The sequence below is a fragment of the Podarcis pityusensis genome (assembly GCF_964106645.2).
Source record: "Podarcis pityusensis genome assembly, chromosome: 5".
Lineage (NCBI taxonomy): Eukaryota > Metazoa > Chordata > Lepidosauria > Squamata > Lacertidae > Podarcis > Podarcis pityusensis.
Genome location: NC_138032.1, coordinates 6,069,346 through 6,087,064, shown reverse-complemented (window position 1 = coordinate 6,087,064; position 17,719 = coordinate 6,069,346). Strand labels below are relative to the sequence as shown.

The window sequence follows — 17,719 nt, the reverse complement described above, 5'->3', positions numbered from 1 at the left end:
AATATTAAATAAGACAAATACATATCCTGGGTTTGCATCAGGGCAATCTGAGGTGAGAGGGCGGAGAAAAGAGCCGATCCCCATATAAATAAATGCTAGCCAAGAGGTCTCAGAATAATGAGAAGGAGGAGGCAAGGAAGAGGCAGGAGAGAGAGAAGGGGGAGGCAATGGCTAATTCATTTCCACATACCAAGGTTTGAACGGGACATTTGAAGAAGAATGTGGTGAATTTGACAAGGCTCTGGGTGAAACTGATCAGGAGGAGGGAGGCAAAGCATGCCTCTCAACACAGTTCCGCTTGAGATTTTCTTTGGCAAGTGAAAAAATTTCTTATTTTAACAGAAGCCGGTGAGGGAGGGATGTGGAGCACAGCAGGATGGGAAGGAGAAGTGTTAAAGTTTGCCTTTTGGTGGCTCGTTGCAGCCAGCAGAAGAAAAGGGGACAGAGAAACACATTACAGTTAAGAAAGAGAAAGGAAAGAGGGGAAATCATCTGATGTCTTGCCTCCCCACGGCTCCAACATCATGAGGGAGCCTGTCATAGGAGCATCTGGTCACATCCAGGGCCACAGGCTGCCTGGCTCCACCCACACTATGCCATAGTGTAATTCCCTTCCTGAGAAAATTATTTTGCTCACTTCTGCTCATTTATGTGGGCTATAGATGACTTGTTCTGAAGGCCATTGTTCCATTTCTAGCCTGTCTTTCCTCCAAAGAGTTCCAACTTGCGGACCTAGTTTCATTACTCTCTCTTTTATATTCATGGTAAGAAATTGATTAGGCTGTAAAATAGCCCTTATCTCAGATTAGATTTAAACCTCATCTCACTTCTCCAACAGTCTATCTCTATCATAATGGAATCCAGAATGCTGAGTGGGAAATATAAGGCCCCTGGGTGACTTCTCTGAATCAGCAGGAATGAAAATGACTACTCACAGCATGAACGAAGCTTCCTATAAATTTTAGGGAGAAATCTATGGCTTCTATCAGCTTCTGGAACCTTTCATCTTCAAGAGCAAACCGGTGCCCAAAAGCCATAGCACATATCACGTTGGAGACTGAATTAGTGATGGGCATGGAGGGGTCAAGTGGTTGTCCTGCAAAATAAAGTTCTACTAATGTGAGTTCAGCTACTCCTGTTCATGCTGAGAGTGGGATTTCATGGTGGCCAAGAGAAACTGCTGGGATCTCCATTAAACGTAAAGGTAAAGGGACCCCTGACCATTAGGTCCAGTCGTGGCCGACTCTGGGGTAGCGGCGCTCATCTCGCTTTATTGGCCGAGGGAGCCGGCGTACAGCTTCCGGGTCATGGGGCCAGCATGACTAAGCCACTTCTGGCGAACCAGAGCAGCGCACGGAAACGCCGTTTACCTTCCCCCCGGAGCGGTACCTATTTATCTATTTGCACTTTGACGTGCTTTTGAACTGCTAGGTTGACAGGAGCTGGGACCGAGCAACAGGAGCTCACCCCGCTGTGGTGATTCGAACCGCCGACCTTCTGATCAGCAAGTCCTAGGCTCTGTGGTTTAACCCACAGCACCACCCGTGATCTCCATTAGGAACCAAGAAAAACATATCACATTCCTTTCTAAAATGGACAGAGGTAGTACACAAATATATCTTCATACGCCAGCTCAGCACCATCACCCCTCATCTTATACCCTTTGAACGTGCAAAAATCTCCACAAGCTGATGCGCCTCCTCTGCTATTTGCTGCTCCATGCCTTTCTTCCCCAGTCCCAGCTTCCGCATAGTAACAATACCAAACCGTCTCTGTTGCCTCCAGGTGTGCCCATTGGAAAATGGAATACCTATGGAAAATCAGTGAGAAATTCTTCTTTACAGAAATTAATGATACAATTAAGTTACCATTCAAGAAGAAACTGAAGTTCATGCCCTTGAATGTGCAAGCTATTCAGTATCTCAAGATTACAATTACAAGACGATGTGAAGTCTGTCTCAGTGTATTTTGCGGGTATCTCTGCAATATAGGCCAGCACTATTTGCTTCACACAATGCCTAACAGAATCTCACCTTCTATTTCCTGTCGTCATTCAGAAAATTATTAGTGATTCACCCAAATGTTTTGGTTATTTGTTGGATAATAGAACAGAAATCAGGTGGTCCCAGAAGGTCCTGCATAAAATGAGAGATCTCTGGACAGCTCTGCCAATTTCTGCCATAAAGACTGAACCTGCAGATGTCACATGAGTTTTCTCATAGCGGTAAACACCTGCTGTTATTTTCAGTCACAACCCCAATTCAGCTAAGTTTTCCACACTATTTTTAAAGATATAATTTGGCTGATGTGTGATGTCAACAAGTTATTTTTCTACTGGCCAAGCCAGACTGGGATTTTATTGAGGATGTATTCTGCAGCATATTCTTGACATGACAGTAGTGCATTGATGGTCAATTTATTCTGCTTTGTTAGTTCTGTGATGCTTCCTGAATGCTACCACATTATTACTGTGTGGGGAAGCTATATAACAGGGAAAGCAGGACAATACAGTAACAAGTTTGTGCATTTGTGGTTTTCAGCAGGAAGTTAAGCGATATGACTGAATGGAAATTAACCAGTATGACAACCTCAAATTCTTTGCAGGCACAATTGAAAATGGAGTTGGATATAACACCCTTGAAAGAATTGAGCACAAATCATTATGAATGATCAATACAAAGTTTACTGGAGGATGCCTAAGCTAGGCTTTCCATATGTTGGGTTAAAAGTCTGATCCATAGTTAAAAGTAGAAGTTGGCAAATGTGTCCTCTTTTTGTCTTCCAAATATGGCAACCCTAGACTCTTAATAAGACGGTACCTTCAGGAGACCGTCACCTGCGGAGTATGGTGATTGACGATGTATGAAGGGAATGAGATGATCTTGCAGGTATCTTGGACCCAAGTTGTATAGACCTTTCTACACCCAAACCACCTCCTTGAACTTATCCCAGTAGCTAATTGGCAGCCAGTGGAATTCTTTCAACAGTGGCTAAAATGTTGGCTATATCCTGCCCACATGAACAGTTGATCCACTTCATTTTTCACCCTGATTAACCTCAAGGGCAGCCCCAAATACAGCACATTGCAGTAATCTAGCCTGGAGGTTGCCAAACCTGATCCAGAAACCACCTTAGCTATCTTACTATTCAAAGCTGCCTTGCCTGATGAAGGTGGTAGAAGGCCGTGAGGTCACCTGGGCCTCGGGCAACAAAGATGGAGCCAGACGCACTTCTAGACTATGAGCTGGTTTTCTCAGGTGAAGTACAGCCCTATCCATAGCAGGCAACTGAACAATTATCTAGACTCAAGAACCACCCACCTAACATGCCTCCATCTTACCAGGATTCAGACTCACTTTATTGGCCCTCATTTAACCCACCACCTTATCCAGCACATCCAGAGCTTGCATGGGTTCTCCCAATTCAGATGTTACAGAGCAATAGAGTTGAGCATCATCAGGGTGTTGACAACATCTTTTTTTAAAAAAATAATATTTATTAATTTTCAACCGTTTAAACACAACAAAACAGAAAGACAAAAAAAGAAAGAACAAAAAAAGAAAAAAAGAAAAACATAAAACTAACAAAGCAAGACACAAACCATTTCAAACACAAAACAATTTCAATGTCTTATCTTTCATTCCCTTATTTCCACGACCTCCTCACACCTCCCTTTTTGTTTTCCACTTCTATTAATTATTTCAGCAATTCCTTTCCATCTTCCTCTGTTTTCTATCCTATAATTATCTTAACATATTCTAGCCTTATTTTCCCTTTAATACACTATTAATCTATTTATACTTGATTCATTATAGCATTTCTACTAAAGCCATATAACTTCATTCCAACATTTTTCTAACATTCATTATTTTTACAATATTTCTATAAATAGTCTTAAACTTTTTCCAGTCTTCTTCCACCAGCTCTTCTCCCTGGTCTCGGATTTCTGCCAGTCGTTTCCGCCAATTCCATATAGTCCATCAACTTCATCTGCCATTCTTCCCGAATGGATAAATCTTGTGTCTTCCAGTACTTCACAATGAGTATTCTTGCTGCTATTGTTGCATACATGAAACAAATTCTATCCTTCTTTAACACCAATTGGCCGACCATGCCCAGGAGAAAGGCCTCTGGTTTCTTCAAAAGGGTATATTTAAATACCTTTTTCATTTCGTTATGAATCATCTCCCAAAGTGTCTTAATCCTTGGGCATGTCCACCAAAGGTGAACTCTAATCCTCAAATTTGTCTGTTTTTCTTTAAGTTCAGTCATAGCAAGCGTCAACTTATGTTCATCAAATTGCCTCTGTAGGGCTGGGGCTCTCTTTCTCTTTCTCTCCAGTTGTGTTACTTTACCTTCAGCAGCAACAGCTTTTTCCATGACTTCCTCCACAGTTTGCCATATCAAAATAGGTTCTTGTATCAATTTCTGGGTGATTTCTGTATTGGTATTATTTATACTTTCTGTATTTAAGTTAATTTTAGTAATTGAAACATCCACTTTCGCATTTATCGTGTCCATTTTCCTGTGAAGCTGATCCAATGAGTCATTTATCTTATATAATGCAGCCACTAAAGCCTCTTCTGTCGACATTCCTCTTGGTTTTAAATATACTAGTACAAAGACAGCAACAGAAAGAACAGGAGGGCCTAATGATAGACCTCTCCTGGTTTGTTACCAAGTCCTCCAGACCTTAATGTTTTGTCAGCAGTTGACTGGTCTGCTTTTCCTCTTCCATTTACCATAACACTTAAAAGATTCAAGGTCAGTCCCAGAGTCTCACGGTTTTTAACTTGCAGCTGGAAATTCCCCTAGTCCAGCTCTTGTAAAGCAACCGGTTTCAAAGGCTTCCACTAGGGGGAAACAGTTTCTATTAGTAATAGTCAATAGTATCCTCTTTTAAACAATCCAAAATTAGTTTCAAATTAGTTTCAATTTTCAGTTACTTTTACTCCTTTTTAAAGCAGCCGGAGACAGTAGAAACAATGTATTTCTCTTATTTAACTAGCTGTCAATGAACGTTCTAAACGCTGTCAATGAACATTCCAAAAGACGTCAGTCCTACTAGCAGCCCGTTTCCAGGGTCAGAGCGGCGGTGTTTTAAGTCCCATCGCTCTCTCCCGCAGGCATACTCAATCCGCAACTTCCCCCTCTCTTCTCCCGCCTCCAAGAGGGGGTTTAATGTTCTTTACCGTTGGAAATTTGATCTTTTACAAAAGACCTTCCAGGACTCCAGCTTGCAACTTCATTGCCTCAGTCTATTTACAAAAGGGGGAGGCGGACTTCCTGTTTTGAACCTCCCCGTTACGGTACCAAATTAAACATCTAGAAATCCAATTCTTCCGCTTCAGCTCTACTCACGGGTAATTACTTTAAAGTCAAATTGTCCACAGGAAAAGGTCAGCACTCTCCGACAACAGCTATGCGGCTTTGCTCCGTGGAAGAAGCAGACAATTTGATGCACTGCGCCGCTCACCCCACGTCGCTCCAGAGCCCCAAAAACCGGGGTTCCCCGCGAGTGGGGGAGGCGCAAAAGGTGCCCGCCGAATCCCACGTTCACAGGCTTCTCCCTCCTGTGATTTTAACGGGTCTCCGCCTTCGCCGTGGCGGCCAGACCCAGATTCCCACGGAGCAGATTCCTCCCGGTCAGAGGAATTCCGCCATTACCGGAGGCGCCTCCCCGGAAGTCCCTGGGTGTTGACAACATCTTGCCCCAAATCTGCTAATCACTGCTGCCAAAGGCTTTATGCAGAAGTTAAAACGAATTGGGGCCAAATGGTAAACTGTGACAAACCAGAGCATAACTGCCAAGGGATTGAAATACAAGCACCCAGTTCTATTCTATGAAACTGACCTGGAGAGAGGATCAGAACCACTGTGCAAAATAGAATTGCCAGTGAGTTGCCTCTCCATTCTGAGGAGGTGACTAAGACTAAATTGGGTGCCAAGCTGGCACCAACACTGTCTCCTTCATTAAGGACATAGAGATGCCAGGTATGAACAAACCTTGCAGGCCCAACCCATTTGAAGGAGTACCCACTTGCTTCACAGTCCTTGGATGCCAGTCACCCACCTCAATCTCCAAAAGGAAGGTGTGGGGGATGTATCACTAGTTGGATCAACATCTTAGCTAGCATTTAGCTGTGTGTCTATTACCTATTCTTATGTACCCATTCCACCTTGTAAGCTGTGTCTTGGCAATGTTCTGATCTGATGTAGGCATCAAAGCCTTCAGCAGAAAGAGCAGAGAGTTCAAGCCCTTCATTCAGCGCTGAGGGCCAGGACAGTTAATGCATTGCAACGGCAACAGGAAACAAGCTTCTACCTGCAGTTCAGTCTAACCACAGTGCAGTACAATTCTGACTTCCATAAAGCACTTGTTAGAGTAGACTAATGGAAATTAATAAACCCACATTAGCCATGCCCATTAATTTCAGTGGGTCTTCTCAGATAAGAACTGGCACTGCATAAAACCCCTATTTCCTGTTCAGTACCACATTATTAGAAAACCTTTGTTCTCTTTTTCCAGACAGCCACTTAAATGTTTTCTTCAGGGAATGTACCAGCAGAAATTCTCATTCTTCACTACTTACCCTTTCCGTTTGCTATAGTCATAAGGAAAGGAGTCTGTGGTCGGTCTTCAAATTCTTCAGAGTGGTCAATGAGCACTTCTTTCACTGCTTGGAATCCAGACAGTATTATGAAGGGTTGATATCCTGCCCAAAGGGTGTAAATGTTTCCATATTGCTTTGCCATCTACCATTTGGGTCAAAAGAGAGAAGAGGAATGCTATGTTCAGATAGTTATTTCAACCTAATATGTGAGCTTCAGCCTTCCTCGCCTCTTAAGCATCTCACTATACTCTCTTCTCTTGCCAGCATCTCCTTTACTTTCTTTTGTTCCTTCCTTCATTCCAACCAATTTGTTTTACTCCCTCCTGCCCGTGTTTTCCCTGCATGGGATCAGAGCAACAGAGAGGCACTTCATAGTCTCCAGCCATCTGATGACAGGCAAGTAGATGAGCCAGCCATTGCTAGAGGCTTCTTCATCATCACCATAAAAACATTTTGTGTGGGGATGTGGAAACTGGAGTCCACCAGATACTGTTGGACTGCAACTCCCATCATCCCTGACCATTGGCCATGCTGGTTGGGGCAGATGGGCATTGTAGTCTGGAGGGCATCAAGTTGATATAAGCTTTGCTAGAGCACTGGGTCAGGTTTATGACCCACGGTGGGTCACAACAGCAAAGGCATAGCAAGTCAGATGGTACCTGGTGCAGAATTTCTTTTGTCACCCCCACACATTGAAATTTTTGGGGAAGGTTACACAAAGTTGTGGTAAGGAATTAAGAAGAGGGTGGAATTAAGTGGGAAGGAATTAAGAAATACCTGTCTGAGTAATTTGGCTTATAAATGTATTAAACAAACAAACAAACAAATTAAATATTGTCTCGTGTCTTCCCTGGCTACATATGAGCTACAAAAGTCCCATGGCTTTCCTGGAAATAGATAATGATCTCCTGCTACACTGCCAAGTGAACTTGGTGTCCATCCATCTGTTGGAAGAGGAGAAGTGCATAGCATTCTGGGCCATGTTGCATCACACATGGGAAGAGTGGGAGGACAAGCTCCAGAGTATATTGCAATAAACTATTTCATTTGCTCAGCTGCTTGTTTTGTGTGGTGTCTTTCAGATTTAAGCCTCCTTCATCCTGCAGATACAAACAACACACATAATAATAATATAGAAACTAATATAAAAGGACAAGAATCTGATTAATAATGAAAAGCACAAAAACATATAAAGTAAGATAATTACATCATGGGGAGCCAGGTGAAATCAGGAAAATACACATGCCAAAATGTTGTTGCATTTTCTCTATGAGAAGTGTTGACTAGTAAGTGGTAGCAGGATCAGCCTGTGCACCTTCCTGTCTCAGTGCCATTAGTCTCACAGCTGCAGCTGGTGCTTTCAAATGACTCTCTGATGCTGATTTCACAGACCTGGCCTTTTGCTCTTGCTGGGAGTATTACCTGGAGATTAGCATTTACTGCAGAGATGCTATTTGCTGTATTAGTCTTTGAATTGCTTTTTTAAAAAAGTGTTTGTATTTCCAATGAACAAGATGAAGACTTTTCCAGGCTTAAAAGCTTGAATAGCATATGCAGGTCTGCAACAGATAAGTCTGTATCTGTTGAAGGGTTGCCATGAATGAATGCAGAGTGATCTCTGTGCTCACTCTTTTGAAAATGCATTTTCTTATGTGTCTGTGGTCAGTGCTGTGGGGTTTCTTTTTATATATAATGTTCATATACACCAGGAGTGATGGCTCTAGAAGATTTGAAAGAATGTAGATAAAGATTTTTCATGTTAATTCTCTGGTTGGTTATAAACATACACCGTGGAAGCACATAACATGTAACAGTATACACAGTGACGTATGAAGAGGGGGCCAGAGGGGGCAGGTCACCCCGGGTGCCACCCTGGGGGGGGTGTCAAGATGGGCCACTGCCTCCTCCCAGCTGTGGAGCAGCGAAGGGCACACAAGCAGTCAGTATGGGCGCCGCTTGCGGCATCCGTATGAGCTGCCGCTCGCACACGGTGTCCATATGGGCTGCTGTGCATGAGTAGTCTGATTGGGCTGCCAGGCGGTTTGCCCCACCCCTTGGTGTACCACCCCAGGTGATGAAGAGGGTTCCTCCCCCACTGAGTATACAACAACTTACCTTTCCGATTGTGATATAGAAAAAATAGGGGTGGTTGGCATTTGCTGCCCAATTCCCCAAGGGACTGAGTCCCCTAAGTCCATGATGGGTAAGAGATGAATGGATGGAGGGAGGGTACAGTGGCTCTAGAAAACACTTCTCTCACAATGGAACATTGGGGGATTTTTAATTAAATTCAGTTTCAGTAAATGTAGGGGTTTCATCACATTTTATTCTGTGCTTGGTTGTGGCCATGACATTTACTGTTTTAACCCTTACTATTGTTTAAGCTGAAATATCATAGTTGTTAAGGGAAATAGATAAAATAATTGTTCATATTAGACTGAGTTAGAAATAAGTACCTTAATGAAAGTATCATCACGAAGCTTCACCCCAATCCACCACACGCCTCCAATGAGAGGAAGCTGGAGAGGTCCAGGAGGATAGTGCCTATTTGACCAGAGCTGTTTCAGGAAATGCAGAATCAGAAGAACCACCAGCATAACAATAAAAAATGCCCCTATTTCCATCCTTCTCTTGCTTTCTCTTTCTCCTGGATACTTTTTAGGATTCCTGGTTAAGTTCAACACTCTTTCTCTAAGGAGATCTTGCTTTCCTCAGAGAAATCAACATTTCTCTCTCTTTATATACTCTCTTATTAAAAAGGAATAAGCAACAAATGTTCTGACATCATATCCAAGTAACCTTGGAATGTGATCCCAAGTCATGTGCTACAGTCAAACACTATAAACATTCTTACATGTGTCACTCAGATGACAGGAAGTCTGATTAATATGAATTGCAATTAGAATTTTGGCCAGTGTAAGACTGATTTGTCCTAAAAACATTGGGAAAATATGTACCATACATTCATGAAATAAAATTGCATATGGAAAAGGCCCGATGCAAATGCCCATGGGAAGCCCTCAGCCCTCATGGCAATAGCCCTTAATATAGCTATTAATGATAAATTAACATGTGCTATTAAGGTAAGACGGGGAATACGCAGGAGACATGGAACGTGTTTGCAGAATTTGTGCTGCTAAAACAGAAAGGGGTCAAACTATCACAAGAGGTGTTGAAATTTTGGGAGGTTGGATAGTTACAATGGAATGGTCTCGGGGGTAGGGTGCACATTTTTATTCTTATTTATTATCACTTTGTCAAAATAGAAAATATTATATTTTTAAAAGTAGCAGCTGCTGCCCAAGAAAGACAAATGGCTGTTGCGCAGTGGTAGGACGTGAATTGTACATGCAAAAGACCCAGCATCTCAAGGTCGGGCTGGACATGTTCTCTAAAGAAGAAAGGAGGAGGAGGAGGGAGGAGGAGTTTGCGGTGAGTTCTGGCATCTGTTTTTCTAGAAAAATAGTACTGTGTCCTATCCATGGCATCTCCGGGTACAACTGGGAGACAGTCTCGTCTGAAGTTCTGGATAGCCACAGCCAGTCAGTGTAGATAAGACTGAGCTAGATGGAACAATGGTCTGATTTGGCATAAGGCCAAATCCTATGTTCAGAATGCTAGGGAGTTATTTTTAAACTGCAGTATTAGGTGCTCAGCTAGAATGTATACCACAGATCAGCAAAGGTACCACCAGGGCTAAGAAGATGCCAGCATGCTTAACAAGCAACGTCGAAGAAGTTATCAGAAGCAAGTAGTATTCCTTCAGAGCATGGAAATCCCATCCAAATAAGAAGAAGAAAAGAGAGCACAAATTTTGCCACAAGTTTCTCTGGAACACAAATGATCACACTGGGAACGAGGGGGCATACAGTCAAAAGGAGTGTAGTAGTGAAAGTCTGGTTCATCTGCCAGAAAACCTCCCACCGCCAGTGCAAAGCATCCGCTGTCCAAAGTGCAGTAATTTGGGGAAGGTTTTTTCACCATTTACTGGATTATCCTCAGGCCAACGGAATCCAAATTCATTGGAGGAAATGTACAAGATCACCGTTCTTTTCCCCCTCTTTGTTTTAAAATTTTGCTTTATTGTTCATTTATACCTATATACAACATGAAATCATAATCGTCTTTTTCAGTTAAATAAACATATCATTGATTACCAAAGTTACATTAAATTTTGGCTATGTATTTTCTTCATGAACGTGTAACTTCCCATCCTCTCCATACAGCTATCCTTTTAATTACATATATTACATAATTTTGTCATTTTTACTTAATAAACCATCTGTGGCGATCACACAGGGTCCCCGGACATTTCACCGTCTATTGATCCCTGTGCCACCACTTTATTTCTCGCTGCCACCACCCAGGCCCTACCGGGTAAAATACTGAGGCCAGTCAGGGTTAAATTGGAACATAAACTTCTGTTTATTGATTGCAGTTTAACAAGCGTGTGGTTTCATAAACGGTCTCAGTCAGTTACAATCATGGGGTGCCTATCCAGACCTATAACTTCCTCTACCTGCTCTCTCTCACTAAACCACCTCTCAGATATTTACTTGTCTTCCTAGCTCCTAACTGTTCCTTGAAGGAATGGGTTTCCCAAAACCCAAAACTGACTGTGCAGGCAGTTTTAAACTGCACCAAAATCCCTATTTTTCCTTAGCTAAAATGCATAAACTTGAGCCATTGAGCAAATGCATAACAAGAACACAGCTCTCTCCTTTATCAGTTTGTGACATCAAGGATGACCCTAACTGTACCAGTAGAACAGAGTAAACACGTTTGTGCCTTATCTTATGTTCCCACCACAAAGATGCACAGACCCAACTCTGGGAAAAACGCCAGAAGCGTGTTCTCGGAGATGATGACCCCTTCCTCCAAGATAAGAGTAGGAAGAGGAAGATCCTTTTATGTTCAGGAGTGCAGGAAGGAAATCCCTTTTATGGTTAAGAGTGCCGGAGCAGGAACATCTGTGATGTCAACCTGCGTGTGCAAGCTGACGTGGCTGGGGAAGGGGGAGAGGGTGCCTGGAGAATATATATACTGCATGAAACTTGTCATTTCTTTGGACTTGCTGTGGACTTGATTACGCAAGTGCCTTCTGCTATCCGGAGAGCAGAATAAAGTCTTTCTTTGAACCAACCTCGGTGTCATTTGACTTCCTTCCTCCTGTCCCAGAGCAATGCAGACCCAATCGGTGAACTCAAATAAGGCTACATCCTGACTCAGCTTATTTCGCTACACTAACTCAACCTACCCACAGACTATATCCCAATTCACTCCCACTCCAACCAACCACCCAACTCCCAACGAACTCCCCCTTTTTGCCCCTCCCAGAGCTGGTTTGATAGTCCCTTTGACTCCACCCTCCTGGGTTCTGATTGGGTAACCTGTTTAACTATTTTACCTCCAGCACTCTCATATGTTAATGTCACATACCTCCCCCCTTAAGAAGTTTCGATTCAGGAAAGTTAACTTCTTAAAGTTACACTCCTGACCAAACAGTTTTGTTTTGTTTTTTTCCTATATATATACATACATAAACAAGTAAATTGTTGATTGTCTCTGTTCATCCTTCACTCTCTGGTTTTCGTGATAAGGCATCCGCCACAATGTTCAAGGATCCTTTCACACTTTTGATGGTAAAATTGAAATCTTGTAGTAATAGGACCCACCGCAGCAACTTACTTTTACTCTTCATCGATCGCAGCCATATCAATAGTGAGTGGTCTGTACATAACACAAAGCCTCGTTCCCAGATATACGGCTTCAATCTTTGAAGGGCCCACACAATTGCCAAGCATTCTTTCTCAACCATTGAGAGGTGCTTTTCTCTAGGCAGTAACTTTTTGCTGATGTAGGCAATTGGATGCAGGTCTCCCTCTGGTCCTGGCTGGCATAATACAGCCCAAATTCTGGCATTTGAAGCGTCTGTGAACACAGTGAATTCTTGATTGTAGTCTGGCGCTGCAAGAACGGGTCCTGGCATCAAGGCTCCTTTCAATGCGCCAAAGAACTGCTGACAGGCTGATGTCCACTTGACTTCGTCTGGCTCCTTCTTGCGCGTAAGGTCGGATAACAGTGCTGCTAGTTTCCTGAAGTTTGGAATAAACTTCCTATAGTACCCTGCTAGTCCTAAGAAAGCGAGTACCTTCCATTTGGAAGTAGGGGTAGACCAGGTGGAAATGGCCTCAACCTTTGCCTCTACTGGTTTAATTACCCCTCCTCCGATCATATGTCCTAGATACTGTATAGTCGCACCACCTATCTGGCATTTGTTCGCTGTGATAGTCAACCCTGCCTCCTTAAGTTGCTGTAAATGTCTTAAATGTACTTTATGCTCCTCCCAGGTCACACTGAACACTGCAATATCAGCTAAATAGGCAACTGTGCACCTGCTCAGTCCATTTAGAATCTTGTCCACTAATCTTTGGAACGTGGTGGGCACATTTTTTAACCCAAATGCCGTAACTTTGAACTCATAGAGCCCTAAGGGACTTCTAAATGCTGTCTTCTCTTGGTCCCTCGGATTCATTTTGACCTGATAATATCCTTTGGTCAAATCTAAACACGTGATGTAATGACATCACCCAGTGGTCTCTATCAGATTATCCAATCGTGGCATGGGATACGCATCTGCTTTGGTGACATGGTTCAGTTTTCTGAAATCCAAACAAAAGCATACCGATCCATCGGTCTTGTCCAATAGCACTATAGGGGCTGCCCAAGGGTTTTCTGAAGGTGCAATAATTCCTGCTTTTAACATGTCCCGCACCTCCTTGCCAACCTTCTTCACATACCCTCCTGTTATATGGTAGGGGTTCACAGCAATGGGTTTGGCTTCCCCTGTGTCTATCTGATGTTCCACACCCTTGGCCACTCCTGGTATATTACGGAATAAGGATTCGTATTCCTGCAAGATCTGTTTTACTTCCTCTTGCTGTTTAAGGGTTAAAGTCGGAGCCAATTTTATGCCCTTTAAACTACCCTGGGACTCTCTCTTGTCCGCCCCCCCCCCCCCCAGCATGGTATGTCTGGTTCACCTGGATCCTCTCGTAGGGCATACACTGTCCAGATTTCTGTTCTAAAATAAGGTTTAATCATATTTACATGCACCACTTTCCGCCCTTCCTCTCCTTGCCGGATCACATAATTTACTTCATTCATTTTGGCTATAATTTTATATGGTCTTTCCCAAGCTAATTGTAGTTTAGCTGAAGAAGGAGCAAAAAGGGTTTTCTTGTGTGTGTGTTTCTTTGTGGCTGATTAGCTGCTCTCCCTGTGCAAAGGTCAGAGGGGGCAGGGTTTCTGTTGAGGCAGGTGATTAGCTGTGGGAGGAGCTTATCAGAGCTTGCAGGGCAGCAGCTGAAGAAGGAGCAAAAACGGTTTTCTTGTGTGTGTGTGTTTCTTTGTGGCTGATTAGCTGCTCTCCCTGTGCAAAGGTCAGAGGGGGCAGGGTTTCTGTTGAGGCAGGTGATTAGCTGTGGGAGGAGCTTATCAGAGCTTGCAGGGCAGCAGCTGAAGAAGGAGCAAAAACGGTTTTCTTGTGTGTGTGTGTTTCTTTGTGGCTGATTAGCTGCTCTCCCTGTGCAAAGGTCAGAGGGGGCAGGGTTTCTGTTGAGGCAGGTGATTAGCTGTGGGAGGAGCTTATCAGAGCTTGCAGGGCAGCGGTGCGCGCCTAGTTTGATCCATCTTTTAGATTTAGGGGAGCTAGTCTCAAACGTTTGTTGGGGGAGACCTAGGGTTTTTTTGGGGGGGAGTTATTTGTCCTGTCTTCACGCTTTTTATGATGGAGGACCGCTGTAGCCACCCCCAACGACACGTTCTCAAGATGGAGGGGGAGGAAACAGCTGCAGTCGCCTGTGGTTCCTGTGCAATGTTTGCCATCTTGCCAAAGGTTGCAGGCAGCTTTACCTGCAGCAATTGCATGTTGATTGCCCTCTTAGAAGACAAAGTCCAGCAACTGGAGGAACGTGTAGCTACGCTCCAAAGAATTAGAGAGCTGCAGCTCTTCTTGGAAGCAACAGAGCACACCATCTCCACCAAGGAGGAGACAGGGGACTCCCCTGAGGAGGCTAGTTCACCAACACAGGAGCCAGATATATGGAGAAACGTGACTCAAAGAAGTAGGAGGCCCAGGGTTCGCTCTGATTGTTTAGAAATACACAATCGCTTTGAGGTCCTCTCCCCTAGCATGGAAGACGAAGAACAGACTCCATTTGAGGATCTCTCCCTCATTACAGTCGATCAGGTATATGAAGACGAGCAGCAAAGTCAGTCCTCAGGGAATGTGCAGGCGACCTTGGAACGGACAGCTCATGGAAGAACCCCGACCAAACCTAAGTGGAGGTGTGTAGTGGTGATAGGGGATTCCCTACTGAGGGGAACAGAAGCAGTGATCTGTGGGCCTGACAAGATGTCTCGGGAAGTATGCTGTCTCCCCGGGGCTAAGATCCAAGATGTAACTGAACGACTGCAAGGAATCATAAAACCCACTGACAAATACCCCTTCCTCTTGGTTCATGTGGGAACCAATGACACTGCAAGCAATAGCCTCCAGAAGATCAAAAGAGACTACGAGGCTCTGGGCAAGAAATTGAAGCAATTAAATGCACAAATTGTCATCTCATCTGTCCTCCCAGTTGAACGACGTGGCCCAGGGAGAGAGGGAAAAATAGTGGAAGTGAACAGCTGGCTTCGCAAATGGTGTAAACAGGAACGGTTTGGATTCTTAGATCACGGACTGCAGTTTCTTGAAGATGGACTTCTGGCAAGCGATGGGCTGCACCTCACAACGGTTGGGAGGAATGTTTTTGCCAAAAATCTCAGAAACCTCATCAGGAGGGCTTTAAACTGACTAATGTGGGGGAGGGAGACAGTGCTCCTGAAGGTAGGAGTCTATCAATTGATGAAGATCATAGAATCATAGAATCATAGAGTTGGAAGAGACCACAAGGGCCATCGAGTCCAACCCCCTGCCAAGCAGGATGATCATCCAAATGTCATAGACCAAATGGAGCAAACAGCACGCAGACCTAGTGGTGGGAGGAAAAAATCCTTAAATAAGAGACACGGGGGAATGATTAATGGACTTCAATGTCTGTACACTAATGCACAAAGCATGGGAAATAAACAAGATGAGCTTGAGCTCTTGGTACAGCAAACTAAATATGACATAATAGGCATCACTGAAACCTGGTGGGATAAGTCCCACAATTGGAATGTAATAATGGAGGGATACAATCTATTTCAGAGACAAGACCAGACAAGAAAGGAGGAGGAGTGGCGTTATATGTCAGGGATGTGTATACCTGTGAAGAGATCCAAGATTTAGAATCTCAAAGCCAAAGTGAGAGCATTTGGGTCAAAATTAAGGGAGAAAAGAATAACAGTGACCTCATTGTGGGAGTTTACTATAGATCCCCAAGCCAAACGGAGGACATAGATGATGCCTTCCTGGAACAGATGGCCAAGCATGCAAAAGGAAGGGAGATAGTAGTAATGGGGGACTTCAATTACCCGGATATTTGTTGGATGTCAAACTCAGCCAAGAGCATAAGGTCAAACAGATTCCTCACTGGCCTTGCAACTTCATTGTCCAGAAAGTGGGAGAAGCAATAAGAGGAACAGCCATTTTAGATCTGATCCTAACCAATGTTGATGACCTGGTTAGTGGGGTAGAAGTGGAAGGATCATTAGGCGCGAGTGATCATGCTCTTCTGAAGTTTACTATACAGCGGAAAGGAGCAGCCAAGCATACTAGGACTCAATTTCTTGACTTTAAGAAAGCCAACTTCATAAAACTTAGGGAAGTGCTGGGTGAGATCCCATGGACAGTAATACTAAAAGGAAAGGAAGTTCATGATGGCTGGGAGTTTGTTAAGAGGGAGATAGTAAAAGCACAACTTCAGGCAATACCAATGAGACGGAAACATGGAAGGTGCCTAAAGAAGCCAGGGTGGCTATCTAAAGAACTTTTAACTGAGTTAGGATTAAAAAAGGATGTGTACAAAAAATGGAAAAGGGGGGAAACCACCAAAGAGGAATTCAAACAAATAGCCAGCACGTGTAGACACAAAGTCAGAAAAGCTAAAGCACAGAATGAACTCAGGCTTGCTAGAGAGGTTAAAAGCAACAAAAAAGGCTTTTATGGGTATGTTCGTAGCAAAAGGAAGAACAAAGAAACAGTGGGGTCACTCAGAGGAGAAGATGGTGAAATGCAAACAGGGGACACAGAAAGAGCTGAACTCCTCAATGCCTTCTTTGCCTCAGTCTTCTCCGATAAAGAAAACAATGCCCGACCTGAAGAATTTGGAGCAAATGATTCAGCAGAGGAAACACAGCCCAGAATAATTAAGGAGATAGTACAAGAATACTTGGCTAGTTTAGATGTATTCAAGTCTCCAGGGCCAGATGAACTGCATCCAAGAGTATTAAAAGAACTGGCAGATATGATCTCAGAACCACTGGCAGTCATCTTTGAGAATTCCTGGAGAACAGGCGAAGTCCCCGCAGACTGGAGGGGGGCAAATGTTGTCCCTATTTTCAAAAAGGGGAAAAGAGAGGACCCAAATAATTACCGCCCAGTCAGTCTGACATCAATACCAGGGAAGATTCTGGAGCAGATCATTAAGCAAACAGTCTGTGAGCACCTAGAAAGGAATGCTGTGATCACCAATAGTCAGCATGGATTTCTGAAAAATAAGTCATGTCAGACTAACCTGATCTTGTTTTTTGACAGAATTACAAGCCTGGTAGATGAAGGGAACGCAGTGGATGTAGCCTACCTTGATTTCAGCAAGGCATTTGACAAGGTGCCCCATGATATTCTTGTAAAGAAGCTGGTAAAATGCGGTCTTGACTATGCTACCACTCAGTGGATTTGTAACTGGCTGACTGACCGAACCCAAATGGTGCTCATCAATGGTTCCTCTTCATCCTGGAGAAGAGTGACTAGTGGGGTGCCACAGGGTTCTGTCTTGGGCCCGGTCTTATTCAACATCTTTATCAACGACTTGGATGATGGATTCAAGGGCATCCTGATCAAATTTGCAGATGACACCAAATTGGGAGGGGTGGCTAACACCCCAGAGGACAGGATCACA

The 17,719-nt window shown here is 43.7% G+C and overlaps 2 protein-coding genes across 3 annotated transcripts in view; one reads left to right on the top strand and one right to left on the bottom strand.

Annotated features, from left to right (window-relative positions):
- Positions 1 to 9,587, bottom strand: part of LOC308478392 (cytochrome P450 2J5-like) — a 39,605-nt gene extending 30,018 nt beyond the window's left edge. Inside the window, exons 1-4 of one of the 2 annotated variants that reach the window (XM_081008080.1) lie at positions 9,071 to 9,587; positions 6,594 to 6,756; positions 1,661 to 1,810; positions 936 to 1,096 (exon numbers count right to left, since the gene is read on the bottom strand). In XM_081008080.1, coding sequence (XP_080864206.1) covers positions 936 to 1,096; positions 1,661 to 1,810; positions 6,594 to 6,756; positions 9,071 to 9,238 — 642 coding nt within the window. In that variant the 5' untranslated portion in view covers positions 9,239 to 9,587. Of the gene's footprint in view, positions 1 to 935; positions 1,097 to 1,660; positions 1,811 to 5,854; positions 5,952 to 6,593; positions 6,757 to 9,070 lie in introns of those variants that run through there. The other variant, XM_081008081.1, reaches the window with a different exon arrangement.
- Positions 1 to 17,719, top strand: part of LOC308478401 (cytochrome P450 2J4-like) — a 439,957-nt gene that overhangs the window by 319,803 nt on the left and 102,435 nt on the right. The gene's annotated exons all lie outside the window — the stretch shown is intronic.